Consider the following 24,642-nt stretch of genomic DNA (forward strand, 5'->3'; position numbering starts at 1 on the left):
ACGGTGTTGTATAAACAGGTACAGTATGCATGGGTGGGAGAAGCGTGATTCGGCGCCGTTACGTCTGGCGCCGACATGACTACATCCTCACATTATGTTCCAAACAGACGGGAAGTTACTTTTGAGCTATTTTTTTGTTTTGTTCCGATCTTATTTTTTACCTACAAAAACAAGAAGAAGAAAAAAAAAGCTAGTTTATTAGCACCACGAATATTAACTGCCACCGAAAAAAAGGTAAATAATGTTAAACGTAACGAAAATAGCGTGTTTACGATGCCATCGACGTCATGTTGCTCTAATATAACCTGTACTTTCATGCCAGATGAGCAACAGACTTCCATAACGCGACAGGTAACTACACATTTCATCTGGATCGCTATCTCTCTATAGTTGAGGCAACATAGCGCTTGCATGCTCGGCGGTGAGTGGCATATCTCATATCGTCGTCGAAAGTCTTTGGAATGAGGTGAAACTCGGTGAAACGAAGAGCGGGTGACCTGTTAAAATGATATGCTCTTAGAGGTAGCATCTCTGGAATGCGAGGGACATCAGCCACAATCATCACTACAGATGAGAAAGGACTCTTAGTTATGTTACGTATGTCACTCGCTTTTGTGTCTGGTCGAAGGACGCCAATCTGTGCAGACGGTGCGCATTCCTCTTCAACAACTTACTGGATACCAGCGGATTATTGTTCCAAATGCGATCTCTTTACAACTGCTGCGTTCTAGAGCAATTAAGCCATACCGATCCCGGCATTTAAGCCATACCGAAAACGGCAAGACGGAGGCCTTTTACGGGCCATATAATTTTGCTCGTCCGTGGGTTTCATTATTGAATTTGAACGACTTTTCAATTTCCTTTTTACAGGCAGAGCCATCTAGTAGTGATGCAGTTAGTTAAAATTTTAACGAATAATAGATGGCGTGAAAGATTCAGCTTCCATCCATTTCGAAAATTAAGCAAGCCACAAAGACTCGTTTTAAAATCAAAACAAATTTACCTAACACTGCTGATCGACTAACCTTCGTCCGTCTTCGTGTGACTGATTTTCTACATTTAGATATTTATGACTGAAATAGCCACTCTGCTGGATTGGCAAAGACTTTCAACAGTGCCGGAATACGGAACGCTTGTGCCGGACAAAAAGAGCCGGGCGCATCACCATCGACCGGTTGGCTCTTTTTTGCATGAAGATAACAAAAAAGAAAGAAAATGGAAAAGCAATAACAAACAACGGAAGAAAGAAAATAAAAAACGTTTGCCTATTCGTGTCGTCTTTCTTTTATTCTTCTCTCAACTGTCCCCGTCTATCTGAACACGACATTTACATATTTCAGGCGCGTAGCTTGTCAATCCGTTTTTCACCAATTTCACGTAGCCTTTTTATACGGCCAAAGACGAGCCTACATATGAATATCAGATGGAGCCCAATCTTAGCTCTAAGCGGCGCGTTCCTACACAGACACACACACACATACACAAAAAAGTCTTATCGAATAGCTTGAGATTTGTTGCCATCCAATTCAGGAGAGAATGGGTAAAAAGGGGGAAGGAAAATAATGCTATGCATCATCCGCATATAGCAATAAGAGATGCACTAAAAGATAGTCAAGCAGGCAAAACACGGGTATTAAGCATTAGGCTATATTTTAAAAATCGATTCCGCTTTCGCACGTAGGTTTGAATAGCAATCTCGGCAATACTGGGTGGATAGGCATTCTTTTCACGTATTTAAAGCGATCAAAAGTATGCGGTTCGTTGTATATTTTACAGAAATACGCTACGATGGAGTATGGATATGTCGTATTTAGAAGAATATGATTCGACCTATTCTTATGATTGCCATTAGGACAATCGAATTGCCTGCTCACTGGTTTATTGCTGATCGATAGAGAGAATAATCTGCATAATTCTCGCTTCATTATTAACTTGAACGGGTTTCACTTGACATGCAAACAGAGGAAAAAGCAAACGTGATTACTGCAAATAGCATCCTTACAGAACTGCGTGTTTACTCTTCGATATTGCTTTCTTCTTGCTTTAAGTCAACCGTTTGTACGCACAAAAAGTACTGGAGAAGTGTTAGAAGAAGCCGACTAAAGAAACATTTCAAAATAGAACTCTCAGAGGAAGAAAGTGACGAAATGGATCGATGGCAAAGTGGGATGGCGAGACATCGTTAATGATCAGAACTATCTCAGCTAAATGGTTGAAAAAGTTGGACGTATGGAGATCGGAAAAAAAATACTGAATTTGAATATAGGAACAGAATATCAACTTGTGTACGGCTTCTGTGGTTCTACGCAGTTTGTGTTGCACTTGTAAGGATGCGTTTACAAAGTTACACGCAGCCCAAGTTTAATATTGAATACGAGAGCTTAGCATTTAGTTATGGTCTCCAAATGATGACAGCAGTTTTGTTTCTAATTGCGTTATACGATGGATTATGGGTGCATATTAACAAAGCTATATGCATAGCAAATATCTTATTCAGTTCTAAGTTGGAAAGAGCTTTTCAGACGCAACAGCCTAAATTATACTACGAACAGCGATTTGAGCCCTTCCTACCATTTTTCTCTTATTTTTCAGCACAGAAAGATCGCTTTATATTAACGAAAAGTAAAAAGAAAAACAAAATCATTTTAAAAGGGAGAGAACGACGTACCTGGAAACAAGCTCTTTCTGCATGAAGGTGTAGACGGAAGTAACAGTGCATCTGAGGGCAAGGGACTCAACTAGAGCGACGAAAATAAATGCGACTTGTGTAGAGGAGAGGGCACAAAGTTATCGGCCTAAAACTGTAAAAACAAAAGACAATCGACAAAAAAAGAAAACGTTTGAAGGTAGGGAGAAGGGGGGAGAATTTTGATATTTTGCGTATTATTTACATCATTGTTCCTCTTTTTCCCTTTTTTTTTCATGTTGTGCTTTTGGCATACTAATATCTGCAACCCTGCGTTTGAAATTTAAATACAATGTCTATAGAATGCATTTTTCTACACTGTCATACAGCCTTTAGGGTTTTTTTCCTCCTAGGATAACGCAAAAAAAAAAAAAATCAGGGTGCGAGGCAAATGATGAATTGTAGCCCTATTTCGAATCTGTCAAGTAACCTAATATTCTTGTTTGACATTTTATGAGCTCGGAGAGAGTGTTGACTGTAACAAATAGATTTCCATCCGTTACCTGTCTAGGCAGGGTCTGAAACCGCCCAGATCTGGGCTCAAGTATGTAATCAACTCGAACGAGCAATTTCACTGTATTTTCAAGCCACTTGATAAGGTGGTATCGTGAAATTGCATTGTGCACAGCAATTTCCAACAGTTTGGCTGAAAGTTGGGTCATGTCCCGACTCGTTCTTCCCATGGTAAATCGCACTTACAATGAAGGCAGAAGGAACAAAGCGAAGGTCAATTCATCTAAAGTCCATAACATCTCCAAGTGGATACATTCTGAGAAAAAAAGAAACTCACATTACGTTATTAGCGGAAATATAGTAAGGTCGACGAGGTGGTTTAACGGACGAGTTAGCTGGCAACTGCACCACCGGATGAAACTAGAAATAGGAAAGAAAATTGAATGCAGCTAACCATTTCCTTCTTGCCTCTTCCTGTCGGACCCATTCTCACTGCGCTTTGCCTCACGAGGGCCTTTTAAAATTCTTATGCAAGATCGATTCCACTACGCGTCAATTATACTGGCCAGAGTGGCGACGCATTCTCAGGCACACCGGTTAAATCATTCTGGCTTTTATTAGACTATACCTAACTTTCCGCTCACGTGCTGTATTATTTAACCGGAAAGCCAATTCACTGTTCGCGATGGCGTTGACGTAAATTGGGTCCGCAGCAGTTTACGACACTTAGAATTTAACTTGCGACACTCATTCCCTGTTCTTTAGGCAACTCATTTTGTAAAATTCAGCCATAACACAAAGAATGCTTATCGTATTAGTCAAGCTATCAAGCATTTTGCTTACATAACCAGACTTTCGGTACGGATTTTCTATCTATGCAAGACAGCAAAATAAAAAAAAAGGAACTCGAAACTTCATATGCCGGTCTATTGACGTCGAGTGAAATATGCTATGAAGTAGGCGCTTTTGATCAGCCGATTGCACTACTCAAAAGCGAATAGAAATTGTCCGTGTTCCAGGCAAACTTTTCCTCCCACATACTTTTTTTTTTTTGCTTTCGCCAAAACGAATCAACTTGGCTCGTAACGCAAAGAGCTGCGGAAGAGGAAAACACGACCATCAACTCGGCCCAAGTTCACAATCTAAGCCACGGGTAACTGGCAAACTTTGAAAACGTCGTTTAAATTTTATTTATCAAAGTGAAAACGCTTATGTTAAAGTATATTGTTATTGCCAACGTCTGGAGTGAATTGAATCTTTGATAAACGACCATTGTATCTCTTCTATGGACATAAAATTCACAAATCCATCAGTGCTTGGTTGCATCTTACGACTTTGATCTTTTTTGATGTAACGCCCTTGTGTCATATAACTCGCGTATCAATAGGTATCATCTGCTCTGAGCCATTGATAGCGCTGAATAAACAGTATAAGCTTTACTGGTGAACGAAGAAGGGTGCACATCACAACTTCACCGTTCGTGACATGATAATTGACATGGAAGCTATTGTACGCTAGCTGAGTGGTGCCAACTCGTTTCATCGAACTGTAGGGCAAAAAACAAGTGCATCGATTTTTGGAATTGCATCGAACGATTCGTTCGTCACATTTAAGACTTTTCTTGCTTAGTATTTAAAAATACATGGAACGAATGTTTACTTATTCCCTTTGAGAGCTTTAAAAAGTAAGAACTTACGATTTACATACCGTACTGCTTCTATTCATTGGTATTACCTGTATTGCCCATTGTGGAAGGTTGCGTATTACGGCTAGTTTACATACATGCAAATCCTTTAGCGGCCTTGCCACTCAAAAAGAGACCACTGGCTGGCACACGAAAGGATTCCATCTTTACACTAATATCAGAAATGGTATGCACAAACCGCACGATAAACAGAAACCAATTTGATCGGCCGAAGAGAAAAATAACATACCCTAAAAGATTTAGTTTTCTCTCGCTAGCGAACATCGGAGATATATTAGCGTTTGTGTTGTTCTGGAGTCTTTCCTACCCACACAGTGATCAAGGACAATAAGCGAAAGAAACTGAGATAGAAACGTGGGCATCGGATTTCTGAAATCTGCTCCACGTTCGTCGTTATTGCCCTTTATTCCTTACAAGAAGAACCTGAAACCGTCGACATTGGCATTGGATTCTGTTAAGAACGAGAAGACCCACGTGGAGCAGATCTCCAGCTAGAGAAGCGCAGGCAAAATGAGTTCTGCTGAATAAATGAAAACTTCATAAAGAAGCAAACACAAACAAATATTGACAATCATTAGCATCGCGCCCAATAAATATAGTGCTGAGAAAACACAAATCAAAGGCATCTATCGATCATTATTACTGCACTATTTACACAGTCATAAACAGAGATGAAGAGTCTTTCCCATTGGCGCTGAATACATAATAAGATTGCAGATGGAAATATATTAAACAAAAAAATAATAGCTCACCTCAATAATCGTGATGGCTTTAGCGAAGATAAAGAGATGCCTCAAATGACAGTGATGTATTATCATTTTAAACGAGAAGCAAACAAGCAAAAAAGACAAATAAGAAGAATGAGATAATAACAGTCCACTCCAGTTGTCACTTCTCCACGTCACGCGAATTGCATAAAACAGTTTAACAGGAATGCATAGCAATTTACGTAACATCAAATCTAATGTTGCGTTGGCTATCCTCTCAGTCAATTCGTTCGTAAACTCTATCGATTTTTGTTCTGATGATGAGGGTTCATACTACTAAAGTATAACTGGCATCATATTATCTTTTATACCATTATATGTATAAAACTATTTTCCATATAGGCTGATGGTATCATGCATCACAGATTTCGACCGCAAAAAGGAATTCTTTCCCACAGAGCCCATGCTCTTTTCACGGAATTGGAACGTTTGTAGGATTGGGGACCAAATTTCATATGAGATATCCCATGCATAAGAGAACAACAAAGCAATCAAAGGAAAAAGATGTGAGGCAAAAGACAAGCGACGCATCCATTTCCTTCCGATTCTTCTATCATACGTGAACTGGAGCTTAAACCTATCTTATAGTACTATTGAAAATTCGTTTAGATTTGAACTTGTTTCTAGAACAATTTATGGAGTTCTTATGCAGAAACTCCGCTCTCCCACATTGCAAGCGATGCCGATACACCAATACTTGCCCTTTCATTCTATTTCGTTTTTTTTATTAGTGTTCCTCTTGTTTTCAACATTTCTTTTGAAATTCCCTGTCTTGTATGTTCCGATGTCGGGCAACATCAAACTTTGAGAAATACGTTGGAAAATGGAGCTCAAGCCATAGAACCCAAATTATAGTCGGATAGAAGACGACATAGAACCAATGAAAAATAGTAACCATAAAAGAAAACGCGTGAGGTTTTTTTATTTTTGTTTTCAATAAGGGCGGCTTTATACTAACACACTCCTAGCGCAAAATCGATGACAGAGATGAATGGCGTGGGTTTCCGCTATCTCTTCTTCTATCTCAGCCTAACGCACACTGAGAAAATGCACCGGGTTGCACACATGATCCCGTCTTCACTATTTTCCCCCGTTTTTTCCAATGTTACCCCACTGACGTTACTGACATTAAATATTAATAATTCGTTCTCGTGGCGCAGGGGACCGTCATGTACGAAATCCAACAACAAAGGCGTCGCTCTTCTTCCGATGCTTTTTATTAATCAGTTTAGTGGAAGGGCTCTAAACGAGGTTGATAGTTGTATATAGACAAGGAAAACGTCGTTGGCTCACAAGGGGAAGCCACAGCATTCAAACACCAGTGAGCTGTAATTAATCTCAGCAGGATGTACGTACGGGTATCATCGATCCGGAAACAAAGATTGATGAACCGCAAAACTTTTAGTATTACGTATAGTAATCGGCTTGTCCACACGACATCGTGCGATTAGATAGAATTCGTAGCGCGTCCCTTTTCGTTTTGTAGCTAAAAATCGTCTCATTCATTATGTTTTTCAGCTTTGCCATCATCGAAAAGAAATGACGCAGTTTTACGCACTGTCATTTCTGGGAGAATTGCAACGATCGTCATCTCTAGAAAATATACAGACAGAAGCCCTTGATGAAACCTGGTGTCGACGGGTGGGTGTCTTTAATGCGTAGATAGAAAACCTGTTAGTCGCTACCCCGAGACAACCGCCCCCCGTTGTTGAGAGTAATCCAATTTCTTTGAGATGTATCCGCAATGGTGTTAATACACGCATAGAGACAGGCGTGAATATGGGGAAATCAGGACGGTAGTAAAGATTTGGAAAGCAGATCGGGAGTTGGCAGGAATAGAGCACAGAGCAACGAATTACAAATAGAGTGCTATGACCACTGTCCCAGCACTTCTCGTATAAGCCAAATCTACCTTTGAAAGTAATTTGTTTAAATGAACTTACCTATTACATGTGGGCGGTTAAGGGGAGGCGCCGGTAGCATATCGGACTGATATGCCATTTTCACGGGTTCAAGCATTTTCATTTCCGTTGTTTAAACTGCAGCTCTTTACTAGGTGAGTAGGTAGGTAAATACGGATTTTGTGCAGTTTTTTAAACCGTTCTGCAATGGGAGGGGATAATCAACCGAACTAGATTTTAGAACTGCGTGAGAGATAGGAAACACGTCAACACCCATCTCAGTTTCAGGCAACTATTGTGTTTATGTCTCACCTGCTTTTTTGCCTTCGGTGATTGCCTTTCCCGTTTCTTCCATCGCCATTTGAAGCTAAGGGAAAGGGTCATCAAAAATCCATAATGGCCGATTCCACTTTTCTCTCCCCTCCTCTCTCTCTCTCTCTCTCTCTCTCTCTCTCTCTCTCTCTTTCTTTCTTTCTCATATCCTCATTTCAAACCAAGAAAACACAAAAATAAGCTATCGATTGTGTCCGATGACGGAAAATGCTAGAAAGGGATTTTTCACTACGTCTAATGGTTGTGTTACCCGACCCTTAGCAAATGTTATCAATGTTTGTTGAAACTACGCACAGGTAACAAAGTGCATGCTACGGTTGTAACACACTCACTAACAACCTACGACTGTGCCTATGTTAACAACAATTTGGTCTAAAAAGTGTTCTCCAAAGTTCAACAGCTATAGTTACAATTGTGCACTAGGTACAGATCTGAATTTCGTAGTGCAATGTGAAAAAACATAACACTGTACACTGCCTTCCACCACTGGATGACGGGTATACCAATGTAGGGTTCAGTTTCCCATCCAGATTTGTTCATGCACGGTCAATTTTATCTATCCATTTGGCTAGTGTAAAACATAATCAGGATCAACACGTATCACCATGGTCACACATGGTTCATTAAGGGTTTCTTTTTAGTACTATTGGCTTCCAAAACAAACTGGATCGCATTAGGTACGCGCCGTTCTATTCCCGGAATTTCACCTCCAAAGGGTAAGGGAAATAAATAAACCCCTATAGAATAAATACGGAAAACGAAAAAAGAAGACGGAAACAACTATTGGAGCGTAGGTAATAAGGCTTAGTATCAAAATCGTCTTATATACACGTGGAATTTCAGTGCAATCACGATATTGAAGCACAGCTAGAGGTGCTTGCAAAGCGATAAAGATATACTGGCTCGTACCGTAACACACCATAAGTCTCTCCAAACAGTTAAACATTGTTTTGTTTTTAAGGCTCGCCAAGGAAACACTGTGGCTATTCCGCCGATTCCATCCACTTTGGCTAATAGCCTCGTGAATCCGGACGCTACTTGTCTTCAACTGGTGGATCCAACAACGGTGAGATTTACATAGGACGACTAAGAGTCGTGAGTGACCCTTCTGCATAAGGCCCTATAGCAACGTCCATCACGAGTAGCCCCTCCACAACATCAAACCCAAAGATGACACTCCTTGCTCCGGTTTGTATAGTGCCTGAAATATAGTGCTGTTGTAAGGCTTGCGCTCGACATTTACACCCGGTCAGCCAAATACAATAGGTTTGTCGATTAGAAGCTACGAGTTCCGTAGTAAAGGTTGAATAGCTTCCCGTTTCACGTTCCCCTTATTCCGTTTCCCGATTTATGGCACTTGGTAGATTCAAAGGGGGAGACTCATTAGTGGCAATGCCAGATGCTTACATGGGCAGTGCCTAATTACTTGGTTCAGTTGTTTTGCTCAAATTCCCGTTGTGTGATTATTTTCCCCCTTGTGTACGAAGCAGTGTTTTGCCGTTGCGCTTTCTCGACAACCGTTGGTTGCACAATTGAAAATCGTTGCGTGAATGAGGCACATAACAATCTGAAATGTGTATCGTTCATTATAGCTCAGTGTGTGTGTGTGCCAAACTGAAGTTCACCCTTGAGAGAGAGTCTCTGTGTTTTATGTAGTATGGATGATTCATACAGCCAGCAGTATATTTATCCCGCACGGAACGAATCACTATATGAATTTATGTATGTATATAGGGACGGGTGGGATGTATAATAGGGGACAGCGTGGGTATGAAGTCAATAGGAGGGAATAAGGGAATTGGAACGACAGAGCTGACAAGGGCGAAAAAAAAAATGATTATTGACGGCAACTTAATAACACGCGTCCCGCGGCAAAATAACTACATGTTGACTTGTGATTAGTCCAATCAAGAGCGACAGGCGTCCTCCCACGACGCCGTTTGGGACAGCGGATATAACGAGGAGAGATGGGAGTAGTAGGATGCCACCAGCAGAAATAAATATGATGATGATTGGACGACACATGGCGTCGCTTACACGGGCTGGCAAACAACGAACACGGCACGTGTCATTGCGGAATTTTTTAAAAAGAAAAAACAAACATGGAGGACGCTCCGAAACTGCCGGAAGAACTTCGACAAGCAAGAGCCGGTAGGGAAACGTGAGTGGGATATTCGAACGAAACAACAGATTCGGAAGAAAAAAAAAAGCAAAACAACATTGATTCAGTGTGTGCATTCGCTCGTCATTCGTTCCGTTAAAAAATAAATAAATAATAAGATTTTTCGTTCTTATAAAAACATGGGGAAAACAAGACTGCCTTGAAATGCATGTATACAACCACACGGGCCAATCAAAATAAATGGCGAACGAAGAAGCCGAATAATAATCTTATAAGAACAGGGTACTAGATGGCTGTAATAGAGCATCAGCCATTGTTTCATTCTTTTTAAATCTTTTATACATTTTCTTTTCCCTCTATCTTTTTTTTATCGAGTCATCCAGCTGACATTGTGAAAGTTATGTGACGACGACGATGGAACTAATGGAATACGATATCGATCGTAGTGAGGTGGAATACAAGCAGGAACCAAATGATATGGGTGCAAGCAGTTGTGTCTCTTCGTCGGGGAAAAAAATAAAGAGAAGAATCGCATGTGACGACAGCGAGAGTTCAAAAGGAGGTTAATACTAACGGAGAAGGCGTGGGGCAATGTCAACAAATTCCGATAGCTTGCCAGAGTGTTCTGGCGTAGAAGTGCTGATGGGAGCAAGAATCGTACAATATTACCCCGTCGAAAAAGAAAAGACGGAATGCAACCAACGTTTAGAAATCCAGCATCGCGGAAGCAGCAAACTATTCACAGAGTTATTGGCTTTCGTCTTTGGAGTCCTCGGTTAGCAAGTCGTACATGTACGTACCTATACACGGACACCGATTTTTCTCTCTGTTGTGCTTTTGGCTCAGAACCTTCTTCAGTTCATCTTCTCCATTCTCTTTTGTTTTCCCGTCGTCTTTTATTGTCTATATGTCTTTACTCTAGATCTTTTGCTTCTGCTCTAGATTCCAACTTGCCGGGAGATGACACAACTGCTTGTCTCCCTCCTACAGTCATGGCTTTGTCATTTTGCCAACTCCAGGGCGGATACTATAGATTTTTTTTTTTTAAATACGGATCCGGATCCTTATCCATTTACTCCACATCAACCTTCTTCACTTTTTTTTTGTTCTCTCCTTTTCCTTGTTTTCTGTTTCCCTTTCTCTTTTATCCGGTTTGAATCAACCGCCTTTTCCTCAACCGTGGGTGTTTAGGCTTCTCTACAAAATGCCGAAAAGAGTGGAAAATGGATTTTGTCGGCGTATATAGACACACCACGTACGTATACACAGTATTATATGGACACCCACAAATCGAACGAGGATTCAGATCGACGTTTTTTTTTTGTTATTCTACCGATAGAAGCATATGGCGGATATAATAATACTAAGCCAGCAAAAAGGAAGGTGAACAAAAAAAGGGTTTTCAAAAATGAAAGAAGGAAAGAGAACAGAGGAAACAGAAATGTGCTTGCTTCAACGAAATCAAGAACAATAGCAATGTTCTCTGTTACGCAATGCACAGAGAGAAAGAGAGGAATGCAAAGAGAGCCGATAGAAAAGCAAAGACACAAGATATTCTTACACAAAATGAGGTGCACATGGGTGACATAGTCGTATCAATAACTTTCAAACATGGGCTGTCGAATCAAGTAATGGGATGGCAATATTCACATGCGAAACAGAAATCGACTGGTGTTTTGTTGATGCAATCAGTGTGGTCTACCATCGACTGGATTTTCAGCTTCTTCCAAAATAACTGTCAGCAAAACCGCAGGACATGGACGTGGAAACATTTTGTATACAACAAATTACGTTATGTACATACACACATTTGTTTAGGTCATGATTCTATAAAGTAGGACTTTTTGGGGAGGTGATGTTAATCACACGTCAGATTATAATTTTTTTTCTTTTCACCAGTGAAACGCGGATTCACGTTATCGTAGTATATTTCGTGCGAGTGAAGAGACCCCACATTACAAACTTGATGCCCCGTGCGGAACACAAAAGAGACAAAGTAGAAACCGAACGAGAAACGCATCAGGCGACTGTTGCAGATGGGCAACCGTTGACAGCAGTCACTGGCATTTGGTATGAAAACTGATGACCATCCATCTTACGTGACACCGTAGATGAACGACCAGATATTTCTTTGGGTCTTGACGTTGGTTGCTACCGCCATGGCAACTGACAAGAAGAACAGGACCGTCGAACTCAGTTGCCGGGCGCTGCATCCATGCTGCATGGCTGCAGGAGATTCGCCTGAAACATACACAACAATCCAGTTTTCAATAGATCATAAATAAACGATGTTCACACGTCCGTTCATCCGGATAGTCTCTTGTACGTCTCTGTGGTTAAAACATACGGTAGGTATTCTCACTGCCATCGCGAAACGGAACTAGCAGCTCGACCAATCCAAACAATTATTTTAATACCAGGTGTAGCCTTGGTTACCACTAGATTTGTAGATTAAGCCGGCCGGAAACTGATGCATTTCGAGCTTCAATGAAGGCGCGCTCTTGACAATTAACAATCCTTAAAGCCCCGCGTGATCTCAAATTCTCTCGCTTACATGCTGTTTACCCCAGGAGAGATTTCGTCTTTCATTTCTGACATTTTCACCCAGTTTGTTACCCAATTAAGGTTGAATTTCCGGTCTGAGAACGGCTTGTACACGCTATGAATGCCTATTCGCAGTGCAGGCTAGGAATCTTGATGAATCCTTAGATGAAGCATATGGTCATTCGTGTATGTCGAAGTAAGCTTCTAAGCGAGGAACATAGTTTCTCGAAGGTATGCGCATCTCCGGAGGAAATGAGCCAATTTGTTTCTGGTGGCCTTCGTTAGTCTACGTGCAAAAATTGTGGAAAGATGGGACCCGTGCAGTTCAACCTGCGACGGGTATGGGAGAACAGAAAATCAACTTAGAAAATTCAAATGTCTCAACCTTCTACTTTTTGGTAGCACATGATGGCCATTTAACTGACGCAATCCACTTATTTGGTGCATGATAACACGTCGCCTGTCGAATAACTCAACGCGTAAAAAAAGAAGGAATTGGTGAAACGTAGAAGATGTGGCTTCTTTCAGGGTTGCGCTGAATCCCACGCTCAACCAAACTCCAATCGTATTAACACGTCGAGCAGAGCTTCATTACATCGAAATTTTCTAGGCCTTTAAAGGAAAACAAAGTAGCGCTGTCAATTGGCGGTAGAGCAGAAGGTTTCAACTGAATGATTCTCAAGCAGTACGAACAAGAAGGAAAAAAGTCAATGAGATGCTTTATCGATTTGCAAACAGGTCACCCACACGATGCTACTAATCCTCTTATTTGTAGTCCGTGCTTTGTCGACGAGTTTCCTAGGGTTGTTGAATAGCTAAAGTAATGGCAAACGCATTAAAAATTGGTTGAACAAATTCATGCAATCCGCTAAAGTATAGCTGCGTCGTGCAAATGGTCTTGAGCTGACGGTTGCTATAAATCATCTTTTCCGAGCAGAACGACTGGTTCTTGAAGGGCGCTAATATGCCTGTTACCAATTGTTGATTTTATTCTTAACTAGCATTAAAACAGTCAACGATCAAACAGATGCACGACCGATCTCCCTTGGTTATTACCATACAATAGTCGTTCCATTATTTTCCGCGATTCGATACTACTGATTTGAGAGCGTCAGACTGGACTACGAAACGCCCATTTTTTTTTTTTTGTTGACAACTCCTTTTGCCTGTTTTATTTCAATAATTCTAAAGAGATCCTGTGTAGCAACAATAACACTAATATCCTATTCAGAATAACCGGTCAAATTAGGAAGGTTGTGTTTCATAAACTTTCAAGTCAAAATTTTATGCCCGACAAAACAAGCCCGACTTTTTGTGTTTTTTTTTTTTTTGTTTTTTTTACGTATGCATTGCTATACAAATACATTTTAGAGCCCCAAAATTTTAAGAGGATGTCATAAATCAAGTTCGTTTTGATTTGGGATTTATAGTTTATGAGTTATTCAAATTCAAAGGGATTGCGATAAAACTACTTTGATTCCGTTTTATTCAACAACTGCGCAATTGAAGATTAAAAAATTAAAGAAGGATCATGATAATGAATGTCGTTTCTACCTGAAGCTTGTCGTTTTTGAGTTATTCGAAGTTGTGTCGTGCTTTTAACCCATTCCGCTACACTGCAATGAGAACTGGAGCTGGACATATTGACGCGTTACACTAAAATCTAAATAGAAATGAAGCAGGGAAACCCAGGAGGACGATAGGTCGTGAGTGCTAGCTTCCTTTCTTCATCATCCGTTTCCTATTATGCAGGCTATTAGATGCAGATTTATGAAGGCCGTAATTCAACGGGCGAGTGGACGTCATTGGGATTGGAGTATGTGCGTCACAATGGCTTCTAATCAGCAACGACTCACCAGCAACCACTAGTCGTGTATGAAAGCGGCTGGGTCAGGATTCACCCAGTTGAAAACTAATTAAATTCAATGTCGGCATAAGGGAGGCAAAAAAAGGGGGAGACTTTGAAAAAAGGGAAAAGTTTATTTTGGATGGCAGTGATAAACCCTTAATGAAATTTCAAAACTCTTTGTTGCCGTTTAAATCTTAACAACCAAATTGAATTGCAACCGGAATGCGTCGTGGAACTGAGAATATTCAATCAGCCCAACTTTGCGCACTTATCGTGCCAGTTAAATATTTAAGATTTGATGCGTATTGCTCTTTTGTGCGTACTTCTTATGTTGATGAAACGTACCCTATACCAATCTAAACGATGCAAAAGTACTAATGAGAACGGAGAAATCAGGTTAATTCACTGAGGATAACGGTTGGCAACGTATGGCTGTAAGTGATTTTCCTCCCAATCGCAGTTAATCTTAAAAGGTATACCCAATGGCATCGAGTCTCTTCATCTCATCACCAACCGAACAGGCAAAAAAATGACAAAAGAAATGTTAACAAAGAAAAGAGAGTGGTTACAACACACAGGAGGACCGAGTACGTTATAGTTTGACTCCGTCGATATACTAGCTCAGGTTTTCCTTGATTGTTTCATGCAACAAAGTCATCGTGTACCCCACCCGAGTTCGATGAAATGGAGCTGGAAATTTGTGTTTACGCGACAGTTTCAACCGACGAGGAAATTACAGGCGGAATGAGAATAATCAAAATCATCTCAGATTTCCAGTAGAGAAATGTTTGTAACGAATCTTCTCGACAATTGCCTGTCTCTTGGGCCCTGACACCCAACCCCAAGAAGAGATAACTTTATCCCCTGCATAAATTGTGGTAAAATAAAACAAACGAAGAAAACTGACATGACGAAAAATCGATTATTCGAATTTGTAGAAACTCAGAATCGGAGCAAATGTGATTCTTTTATTCTTGTCGCAAACTTTTCTTTTACCGGTGAGCATACACAAAAAGCTTGATAAAGGATTTCTTAGAAGTTCGTTCATGAGTAATGGCAAAAGATTTAAAAAACGACAACGCCATGGCGGTTAAAGTACACAATCGATCCCGGCTGTACTTTTTACTTTCTAATTTAAGGGTGAAATTTTTGCTTGGTTGCGTACTAGGCAACCAGCTGAACTCCAACGTTAAATTCTCTTAGATATAGCTGATTTCTGGGAGCACAATCAGTGATGAACGTGTAGCGGTTGTTATACTAAACACGACAACAATCACAAAAATCATACATCGTTGTGTTTGTATTCCCCAATTGTTGAGACATACCCACCCCAATTTTTTTTCCTTGCTCTTGCCCCTGTAATTTCAGGATGCTCTCGTATTGATTGGCTTGCACTTTTCCGTTTTCGTCAGAAGAGGCCCACGCAGAGAAAAGCTGGGCAACAAGAATACAAAAGGCTTTGTTTCTCTTGTATGTCATGAAGTCGAGCAGTGTCGTAAAAACCACAAATTTATTAAACTCTAATCATAATAATTGAATGATGAAAATGATCATGTATGTGGGGGGAAAAATTGCCTTTGATATGGAACATTTTTGTTAGTTCGTAAGCGTGTGTTCACGAATGAAAACGGCGAGCTGAACGATGTTTCAAACTTTGGTCAACTCTTTAGCCTTTCTAATGGGCAATCTACAAAGTAAGTTGACTCCTATGCTAGCTCTTTTCGGTACATTCTCTTTTCTCAGCCTGACGCCTTTCGCCCATACCGTCTTCGACTTCCGTCACGCTAATTAGTCGTCTATTTTTGGCATCTTGAATTCATTAAGGGAATTATTTGAGCCACTTTGAAGGCCACCTACAAGAAATGAGATAGTTGCATAGCTATGGCAACAACTACAATACCTTATTTGCCAACACGCTAACTAATTTACTGCTCTATCTGATCAATATGAATTCTGTCCTGTTAGACGTCCTGCGATTGTTTACACAGTGACAACACGTCAATTTCGCAGCCAGTTCATCGGGTCAACAAATTCAGGAAGCTGATACCTGACCGTTTTCTTTGCTGGGTACATCAGATGCGAAAAACTAATGAAAAAAGTCAGCAATGTGTACTTAAAAAACACAAAATAAATGCTTACCGTTGAGGACGTGGACGTTCACGGTGGCCGGCTCGGCGTTGTCGGGTCTGCAAACATATTTCCCCGAGTCCGTTGGCCGAGCGTTTTGAATCAGAAGAGAACTGCTCGACTCGATGCCCTTTTCCGTGACGACGCTGACTCCTCCTCGACTGGAATCGTAGCCGATCATCTGTAAAATGCATCATAAGAAATGCGTGTAGAAATCGAATGAAACTGTGCCTGCTATGTAAATATAATAAGAATTTGGAACGACGAGCTGTTAAAAATTAACACGATAGTGGAAATGTCCGTTTGGGTATAAGCTCGGCGGTATAAACGCAACAACGCGAACACCAATCAACGGTTAAAGCACAACAGAATAGCTGCAAGGAAATCGTGTTCATGGTGGAAAACGAATCATTATATAACTCACGGTTCAAAAGACATTCTCATCTGCGTGTATACATGTTGCATCGAGCCTGCCGAACGCATAGCTCATTTGCGAGTGCAGGCTTGAGATGCCACACATAGTCTCCGGCCCCCCAAAGTCATTGTCGATATGACCAGTTGTGCTAGTTACTGTGTGGTATGTGTGCGATTGCTTCCTAGTTTGTTACCAGCCAGCGGATCAACTCCCGCAGGGGAATGATGAAATGAATAACTGGTACCGCGTCCAACTATCTCTTCGCCTCCGACTGCAACTATACAGTACTTCTTGAACCTTTTGCCCCTCTCATTCCTCCACTGATTGTGCTTGAACAACATCGTCTTCACAGCAAAAGACCCAAGAGTGTGTGCCGGAGAAATAGGCGCAGTCAATCGCGTAGTATACAGAAATATAATGTTTTCAATACTAGAAAACAACGCAAGCCTCTCTTCGGTTGATTAGGGACTAGTTGGTGGCGTCAATTACTCCGCTTGGACTAACACATCACAACCTTCTCTTTCCTTTTTTTAGAGCTAACAAAGTTAAGCTACTGACCAACCAACAGACAGCTCTTCATCCACTCGCTTTTTCTTAAAAATCGAAAGTAATCTAATCTGTAAAAAGCGAATATCTTTGTGTACAGTAGAAGAAAAAAAATAAATACTCATCAACATTTATTTTTGTTTGATTATTTGTTGTCCTATTCCGACGACCTCTTTCAGCCGCCTTTGGCCTGCAACTTATTGATTGATGGTGACTATGGGCTTATCTCGGCTATGCCTTTACTGCGTGCTTGCCTGCTAACTTGCTTCACCAAGTACAACAATGGATCAGAGATCCATGACAAGGAGTTGCTGTGGTTTTACACCTCGAGCCAAATTAATCTAGTTGCTTCAACTTTAAAAAAGTATACAGACAGATATTCTGGTGTATGAGCATCTTGTTCAGTTTAATCACGACTCTTTCTATTTTTTTCTGTCCAACTTTAGCCGGTATTTTGACAGTCAGGTTGTTATTCAGCAGGTGCACTTTTTTTGCGCAACGAACCTAAACTTTGCACTTTTTCTTCTGACTTTTAAGAAGTAGCCTAAATATGGTGACTTTAAGAAAGGTCATTTGTGCCTTCCATAGTTTGCTGAATTTCATATTCGCCAAATAACACTCGGCCATCTATTTGAAAGATAAGTTTGGCTCTTTGACATGGTTACGCCTTACAGTAGAAGCGCGCCCATGTATAAGACAGACATCTCACTTTGGTCCGTTCTTTTCATTTCTTTGGACCAAAGTCCAAAGTCACCATGACCTCCCATCCAATATGTATGCACTTCACTCGTATTGCTACACTGCATGGGATTGTGCATGAGGGGAAAGTCCAGATTTGGACACTATACGTACACCGTCAAGGATGAACTAGAGATAGACGAATAATAGATGACAATGGAGAGCAATACAAAAAAAAAATTGAAAAGAATGCAAGGAAGAAAAGAGTCAGACACGAGACAGAAATATGGCAACAACAGAAAAATGTACTGATATGCTATGGAGAAAGACTGAAGTTGGGCGGGGATGGCGAAAAAGCATCAAAAGTAAACGAATAAAATTTCGCCATGAAATCTTTTTGAAGCCTGCAGTTGCAATGCGCCGGGCATTTCCAGGAGGACACAAAACGTTCAGTGACGGTATAGGCGGTCATCCGTGACTGTGGATATATCTCCGTTGTTGGCGATTGATAACTTTCAGAATGTTCCCCGGATGCCTCGATACTGTCCCTGCTTTTTTTTTCGTCTTCTTTTTCTTGCTTTTACTTCTGTTTCTTTTCTCGTCTTTCCTTTATACTGAATGGTTCTTTTTTACATTAAGCTAACGACACACTAGCAAAGCTGCGATGGGCAAAATCCGGCCGTTTTCTATCAAGTTAAAGAACACATTGCTGCACGGATCATTTCATCAAAGATGGTATACATATATATGGACGGTTATGCAGCGGAAAGAACATTCGCGCTTCGGAGTAAGCCTTACGTCTACGGACAGCAAGCCATCCTTGACGAAATGATAGCGAAAAATCGACTCAACAAATTCACGATGCCCCAAACTCAAGTGACATCCGCTTCGAATGGCGGCTATGGGCAAAACATTGCGATGGTATTCAATGGCGCTTAGTTGATAGGAGGATGTTGTCAAGTCACCCGATCGTCCCAGGGAGTAAAAGAATACGCGAAGAAAAAAAGGAAAGAACCTGTCCTTCGTTTCCCGTTTAGAGTCTATATATATATGCTTGTGCTGCCAATAACCTGCACGGCCAATAAAACCTTCCTTATAAAGACGTAGTTATTGTTATAATACTCTGTGCCCCGTGAGTAACACGATACGTTTGCACGTATGCGTCCGTGAGTACACAAATAGCTTAAAGGGGTTGATCGGTGAGTGATGGCAAGGACAACTTTTCCAGAAAAAGAAGCTGTGTCCTCTCTATACACAAGAAAAACAATTTTTCGCCGAGCCATGTTGCTGGGAGAGTTGTCAAGCAATCAAAGGATGCCAGTAAGACAGACGAATAATTAGCTCAGAACGTCGAGTTATCCGGCACCTATCCGCTTAAAAGCACTGAAAACTCGAGTGCTATAAATAAAGGCCATCACTCGGCATCGCATTTGAGTTTGAGAAACTTGACATCGTCATCTCTATTGATTTAGACAATAGACGAGCGATGAAGGCGGTTATTAACCATCGCTTAGCAATGGCGAACTTTGATTTCTCCCTGTAAATTATCTTTTGTCTGTCAACAGAGACACCGACATGGAGACCAAGAACTCCAGTTTCTTGGTTATGGCAACTAGTTTTCGTATCACATTAAACCGTACTTTCTTGCGCACCATCATTAAGTTTTTGCAACAGTTAGAGTTCATCATAGTTCAGTCCTAACAGTAAATCGTAGTTAGTCAATCATAGTTTTTAAAGTTGTACAATAGTTAGTTTACTGAAAAATAAATCATTTCTGCGAACTCTAGCCAGGAAAATGCGAAATAATTGGTTTCGTGAAACGCAGTACAATTGTCTGTAAGTCGCTGTATTCATATGACTCGACCAGTATTTTCTATACCGCCGTGTATTTCTTTGAACTTCCCTGTTCTGCCGATGGTTCTCATCTTTATCTTCTTTTACGGCATCCAATGATCTTCCTTGCTACTAATATACACGCTCTTTTTAATTATCCACCGTCTTTAATTACTGCAGGTGAATAGTTGATTATCTATACTAACTTTCCCGTGCTTAAAATGAACGAATCGAAACAAAGAAGAGCATAAAAACTTGTCGGTACATCTTCCTGTACGTATAAAAAAGTCAGAATATTGCTTTGCACTGGTACGTGTCCTAAGCTAAGAAACAGCATTACAAATGTGCATCTCACGCACCTAGAAAATTCTTTATTTAGATGCTGACGAGGCAGGCATCACGTTCGGACAACAGACAATCTTGATCTCTAGCCCCCCAGTCAACGTTAATGGAGATAAACGAAATGTCATTATATATCCGCAAAGCGGACAGTCAGCCTAATAACATATGGCTTTTTGAAAGCTTTGGCGAAATGAAAAAGAAAATAAATAAAGGAATATGTCCAGCAAGGAACGAGAAGGCCATACTTGGTTATTGTGCTGCCAGCGGATGGAGTTTGGCGGCTCGGGGCTGAGTCGGATGACACAGGTCAAATTGATGGTACTGCCCATGCCAACGAAGACTTCGCTGCCGCCCAGGACCGTCGTGCTAGGCTCTAAAGACGAAAAAATAAAAAAGACATGGTCTATATAAACTGGAAAACTAAAAAAGAATTGGTTCATCTTGAAAAAGAAAGTATGTTTTTTAAAGTCAAAACATAGGACACAATATACATAAAAACATGTATATACTTTGCTGATAGGGAAATGGGCCAGTTTTGTACTCGTATCGACTATATGTCGTCTGATTATAGGTCTACTGTAACAAGAGCCTGACAAGACCCCAGATGAACAACTGTGGTGCCGTAACTTTACGTTAGAAATGGGCAAACTTTTTTTCGAGGCGAAAATAAAAAGATACTTCAAACTTTCAATCCAATGAAAAATGGAACACAAATTCAGCTGGACATGTAAGAGTTTCTTTCCTTCTCCACGCAATACTACCACACTTTTAGAGGGTTTTTTTCATTTATTTTTCCTTTTCTTTTCTAAGGGAAATGAAGACGCGGGTCGAATAACTCAAATACGAGACGAGAACAGAGTGGAAAAGTTGCTGTATAGCCAACTCGTGGTGCATGTGAAATGTTGATGCCCCGCTCTCAGTTTACTGATTGGGGGTACGAAAAAGGTTAGACAAGCAATACAACAGCGTCATGTGAGCGATTGCTCTGCCTTGTAACACACAGTGGTGGCTTGATAAGCTATCCACACACTGCTTAAGAAGGTCTGTGCTCTTCCATCTAGGCACCAGCGTCTATTGAAAGATCGATGGCCGTCTCTTTTCTCTTGACGCCATTGGCCTTATCTTTTAAGATCCTCGGGTCCACTGTCGTTTTTCAGGATTCCTTTTTTTTTTACTTCAATTTTTCTTCCTCCATCATCCAATAGTTTTTCTTTGATGTTCGTTGGGTAGTTTTAAAAAGAAACACTTTTAACGGTGGAAATACAATAAGAAGAAATCCAGCAAATAGAGAACGGGCTACGAGAAACGTAGGCGTTGATTGAAAGAGGGGAAAGAGGGCCGAAGAGCGAATGCCGTCATCACTTGGAAAGTTTCCACGCTCTTGGGCCTCGACCCAAAAAAAAGAGGACCCTTATATCTTATCACGATTCCGCATTATTTCTCTCGCCCTCCCTAACGTTCCTACGATCGTGATGATTATTATTCGTTGAACTATCAACTATTATGATGCCTCTTCTCGCGTTACTCGCCGGACGTTTTATAGACAGAAGCATAACATGTCCCCGCACGTCTGTAAACAGAAAGAATAGTTTTACGTTGTGAAAGACAGACACATACGAGTCGTTCGCTTATTCACGACCGTCTTAATGAAATCACCGCATTCCGTTGAGTGTTTTTATAGCAAAGATATCTACGCGTAGAGATGTCCAACAGCCTCCCCAGTTTACTCCGCCGCGATTTCTTTTTTTTTTTTCAACACAAATCGTGCTCTTGGCATGACTCGTAAAAAGAAAGGGTAAAATATCATTGACGACAGACGGATAATATGTGGTTATGCAGAGAGGCTATCTTCAAACAAACGTGGAACGGACGGGGGCCTGTTAGAAGTGACGATCTTTGGTTACAGATGACGATGTGAACTAGGGCAGCAGAAGGGTTGCTTGGAGACGAAATCGATCGCCAGTTTTTACAAGAGAAAATTGATCTTAAATATTTCCTGCTTTTTTCTATATTTGAACAGGAGATGCTGCATGGGCTCCGATGTCATTGTTAGGGCCAAGAAATGAAAAAGCGAGTTCATAACGGGAGAAAAGAGTGAAACGAACGTTGAGAAAAGCTCAAAAGAAGTGTTGCTTATTCAAGTCGACGTCTCTGTGGTATACAGGCGTCTTGTCATTGTTCAGCTGATGTGTCTATAGTACTTGGGCGTCCGGGCATCCTTTCAATGCCGCCTGCCTTTATGTGTGTCGAGGCTGTGGCAAGTGCATACATGCATAAAAACGAATCTAGTACGGTTGGTTTCAATACGTTTGACGACCACCAGCAACGTTGGTGGTTAAAAAGCTGTCGCTGACACAATATCGTAGATCTTCTCGAATGTTCTTTATTTTTATTTTATCGACTGGTATCTTATTTGGGGTTTCTTCTAGTACAAAATTCGACAGCTTGAATGAGTCAGCTGATGGAAGCGAAACTGTGGTTGTTGGGAGAATATGACAAGAATGAAAAGAAAGCGATCGAGAAATTAGAGGACGGCGATTGAATCTCACTAGATTACGTTGAATATACTGGGCACTGATAGCCAATAGATCAGCAAACGTTCTAGCCTACTGGCTTCAAGTTTTCGGCTCTAAGCCCTCAGTGGTTGTGCAATATCTATAGATTTGCTGTTATATGTCTAGACTATACATTACGACTGTACCGTTTCACCCGTGTAGTGAAAATATATACCCTATCACCCCATTGGGCTAAAATATATATCTCTTTAGGAAAAAACGAACAAAGGACGAGGACAAGTGACATTTGTAACAATCACTTACCAACAACTCTGAGATGCACGAAAAGACTGCGATGCGGTGTCGTACTGATCTGGCATTCGTAGATGCCACTGTCACGCGGTTGGCTCGAGTGAATTTCCAAACCCCAATCTTGGTAAGTGTCTGTCAGACTTTCCAGATCGCTGTTGAGATGCTGCACTTGCTGTTTACTGCCATCGGATGTGGCGCCGGCTTGCGATGACGACGCAGGGGACTGCTCGCCAAAGTACGGCTTGTGCACCGCCCGGAATCGTTGATCCGAAGAGTACGTATAGCCAGCCACCGTTAACAAGCTGATATGCGTCATGTAGTTGGCGATGGTAAGGCAATACAATATAAAAAGAAAAGGACAGAAGAAAACGTTATTTTTGCACGTTACGCGTTAGCAGTTATGCCAACAATAGTCGTACCTGACGTCACGGTGGCGTACCCAGGAAACCTATTGAAAAACAAAGTAATGGTATAATTAAAATGTCTGATTAAAAATAGAAGTTCATCAGTTGTCCCTTTACTGTTGTCGGTTCAAATTGTAAATGTTCTATTACAGTAGGCTATATAAATCCGCTATCAATTCTATAGCGGCGTAGGATGTACTATAATGATTATGATTTTTGGGCAGACTATCCTGTTGGGGTTATCGTGGACGACGCATCGGCCGATTCATGAGAAGGACCCAAAGACGTGGGTTCTCGTTTACTTTGGTCAACATATCATATTTATAATTGCATTTTAAATCACCAAATATTATGGCTGGGAGAAGAGTGTTTTTCTTTTAGTCGTCGTCCGCTGACGTTGCACGCCCTTTTTGGATGTTGGGTTGCGTATTAATACGTATTGGCGTCCCCAACCCTCTCTTCTCTTTCATCAAAGGGAACGAGAAGAATAGTCGTCAATTCAGCGGAAGCATTCCGCCCCAACCCCTTTTTTTTCTTCCTTTTCTATTTTCTCTCTTTTTTGTGGAAGCACCGCGAATATGGAAGAGCAGCACAGTGACTTCGTTAACTTGCCAGTTAATCCGATTTCATGTGCGCTACACATGGCTATCTCTATTGGCCCTTAGACGTTTATTAGTCGATGTTGATCTTCTCCGCTTCTCTGGGCGTATTTTGGGCGCTGTCCACTTGCCCTTTTTTTGCTGATGGATTTCATTTTCTTCAAGGACGCGAAACAAGGGAAAATGCTGCTCGTTTTGGATGTTCCAGGTATTTCTGAAGGTTAGTTATAGTCCTTCACGTATACCTTTCGCTTCCGAATTAATTCGGTCTTGGACCAGCAATTTCTAGAAAGCCTGAAACACATGAATGCAATCTAACCCAGAGAAAATATAATGCTATCAAAGCAAGCCATCTGGTCCGTTTGCACAAGAAATTGCGTAAGTGTGGGTTCGGGATTTTTTGTGAAGCCAAAAACTTGTGGGTGTGGCCCACGTAACTCGTCATATTTTGACACGGTGCATATACGTCGTGCAAACAAGTAGAACAATAATGCACGGGACAATCCAAACAACAGCTGTTCAGGCACCCTA

At 41.0% G+C, this 24,642-nt stretch overlaps 1 protein-coding gene across 1 annotated transcript in view; it reads right to left on the bottom strand.

Moving 5' to 3' along the window:
• Window positions 1-10,796: 10,796 nt before the first annotated feature.
• The window catches only part of LOC130692467 (uncharacterized), a 30,127-nt gene continuing 16,281 nt past the window's right edge, over window positions 10,797-24,642 (bottom strand). Inside the window, exons 3-7 of the mRNA XM_057515582.2 lie at window positions 23,528-23,556; window positions 23,121-23,410; window positions 20,547-20,674; window positions 16,500-16,668; window positions 10,797-12,208 (exon numbers count right to left, since the gene is read on the bottom strand). Of these exons, the coding sequence (XP_057371565.1) occupies window positions 12,063-12,208; window positions 16,500-16,668; window positions 20,547-20,674; window positions 23,121-23,410; window positions 23,528-23,556 (762 nt within the window). The 3' untranslated portion in view covers window positions 10,797-12,062. The remainder of the gene's footprint in view (window positions 12,209-16,499; window positions 16,669-20,546; window positions 20,675-23,120; window positions 23,411-23,527; window positions 23,557-24,642) is intronic.

Source organism: Daphnia carinata, chromosome 1, assembly GCF_022539665.2.
Source record: "Daphnia carinata strain CSIRO-1 chromosome 1, CSIRO_AGI_Dcar_HiC_V3, whole genome shotgun sequence".
Classification (NCBI taxonomy): Eukaryota; Metazoa; Arthropoda; class Branchiopoda; order Diplostraca; family Daphniidae; genus Daphnia; species Daphnia carinata.